This window comes from Microtus ochrogaster, chromosome 18, assembly GCF_000317375.1.
Source record: "Microtus ochrogaster isolate Prairie Vole_2 chromosome 18, MicOch1.0, whole genome shotgun sequence".
In the NCBI taxonomy this organism is placed as follows: domain Eukaryota; kingdom Metazoa; phylum Chordata; class Mammalia; order Rodentia; family Cricetidae; genus Microtus; species Microtus ochrogaster.
The window spans coordinates 53098089-53100076 of record NC_022020.1 but is presented as its reverse complement, the minus strand read 5'-3'; the positions used below and the strand labels follow the sequence as shown (position 1 = coordinate 53100076).

The 1988-nt window shown below is 37.5% G+C and overlaps 1 protein-coding gene across 1 annotated transcript in view; it reads right to left on the bottom strand.

The window, feature by feature from the left end:
* Cep192 (centrosomal protein 192) overlaps window positions 1-1988 on the bottom strand; it is an 81585-nt gene that overhangs the window by 52818 nt on the left and 26779 nt on the right. The window contains exon 15 of the mRNA XM_026783373.1: window positions 152-275. Within this exon, the coding sequence (XP_026639174.1) occupies window positions 152-275 (124 nt within the window). The remainder of the gene's footprint in view (window positions 1-151; window positions 276-1988) is intronic.

Sequence of the window (1988 nt, the reverse complement as noted above, 5' to 3'; positions counted from 1 at the left end):
AAAAAAAAAAAAAAAAACCAACAACAAATCTACATTCATTGTTGAAAAGTCACAAAGCAGTGTATACATCTTCATCCAGACTATGATCACATGATTCACAGATTACGAGTTAAGATAACAGTTCCTTCAAGTCTTTCGTTTAACCCACTACCTGAAAATAAACCTTGGTGGAGATGAGTCACTTCTTTTTCCAAATTACTTCTTGAGACATCAGGTTTTAGTAACGCAAAAGGTTCTCTCTCCTCTGGTGATCTAATAAAATAACCAAATGATGGCTGCAAAAATAATTAGACACAAATTAATCTTTAATTTCCAACCTTTGAAAAGCTCTAGATTACTTTATCTAATACTACTAAAACATCAAAATGATTCAACAAATCTACTCTTGCCATTTAACTTCAAGCCCAGATAGAACCTTTGAGGTGGTTCTCCATGGCAGTACCTGCCGTGCCCAGGGAAAGACCTGGGTTCCACAGCCAACAGGGGAGAGGAGGAGATGTTTCAGACAAAACCTTCTGTTTGTTCAGGCCTATCACTTAAGCACTGTAACTGGCCTAAAAACACAAGCAATTTACAAGTAACACTCAGGTCTGTCACTATTTATTTATTAAGCACTGTTCTGAATGGGGGGGGGCAGCAAAATGCTATAGGACTTAAACATAGCATATTTTTTTGCTCTATACATTAACCTGCAGAAAATATGCCTTGAAATTAAGCATACTGCCACTGACTTTCATACGAGTTTTAGAAAAACATAGGCTCAAGGACCTTGTTAAAGAGAACTGAATTTGTACTTTTCTTACAAAACTTTCATATCACAGATCTAAATATGAATTCAGTTTCTGATTGACATTCATTTGGAAGTTTCTTCCATTAACCCAGTAAATTGAATATGTGAAACTTCATAATACCAAAATAAAAGTTCTGAGTCAGGCCCTTTTCTTAATATCTAATGCTTTGTTCATCTGTTAAGAAAGGTGTTCAGAAAGCTTCGCGTGGTGGTACATGCTTATAATCCCAACACTTAGGAGGAAGAGACATGACAGGTCTCTGATTTCAAGCCTAGTTTGGTCTACAAATTTCACGTTAGCCAGGGCTAACTACATCCCCTATATTAAAAGAGTTCAGAGTCAAGGATAATGGCACGCAACTGCACCTGAACAAAGAGTGAGATACGAAAACTACAAGTTCAAGGCCAGACTGGGCCTCACAGTGAGACACTGCTTCAAAAACAAGACAAAGCAAAAAAGAATGGTTATTTTTATTTCTTCCATAATCTCAAAAACACCAATCTACTCTTTCATGTATTTTATTTTTTAATTCACTGCATTGATAAGATAGTTCAAAAGTATGGTTTCCCAGTACTTGGGAGGCAGAAGCAGGCAGATCTCTGTGAGTTCAAGGAAAGCCTGAGTTACAAAGTTAGTTCTGGGACAGCAGCGCTACAAAGAGAGATGCTGTCTTAAAAAATCAAAAATAAAATAAAATAAAGTATGGTTTCATACTTAGGCTCTAAGGGCTGGAGAAACAGCTCGGTAGTTAAGAGTGTGTACTAGGACCTAGGTCCAGTTCCCAGCATCCTTATCAGGCAGCTCAAACTGCCTCTAACTCTAGCTCCAGGGTCTCCAACACCCCCGTTAGCCTCTGAAGCATTATATGGATGTGTAAAAATCCATACAGACACAGGTATATACATATAACTTTTAAAAATTAATTTGGGGGCTGGAGAGAGATGGCTCAATGGTTAATAGAACTGATTGTTCTTCCAGAGGAGCCAGGTTCAATTTACAGTACTCACCAGAAGGCTCACAACCATCTGTAATTTCAGTTCCAGGGGATCTAACTTCCTCTTCTAACTTGCACAAGCACCATGCATGCACACTGTGCACATACATACAAATAGTGAAAATACTCATATATGTAAATAAATAAATGTTCTACTCAAGTTTAAGAAATTGGCATCCTCCTGAATATTAACCTTCATCAAG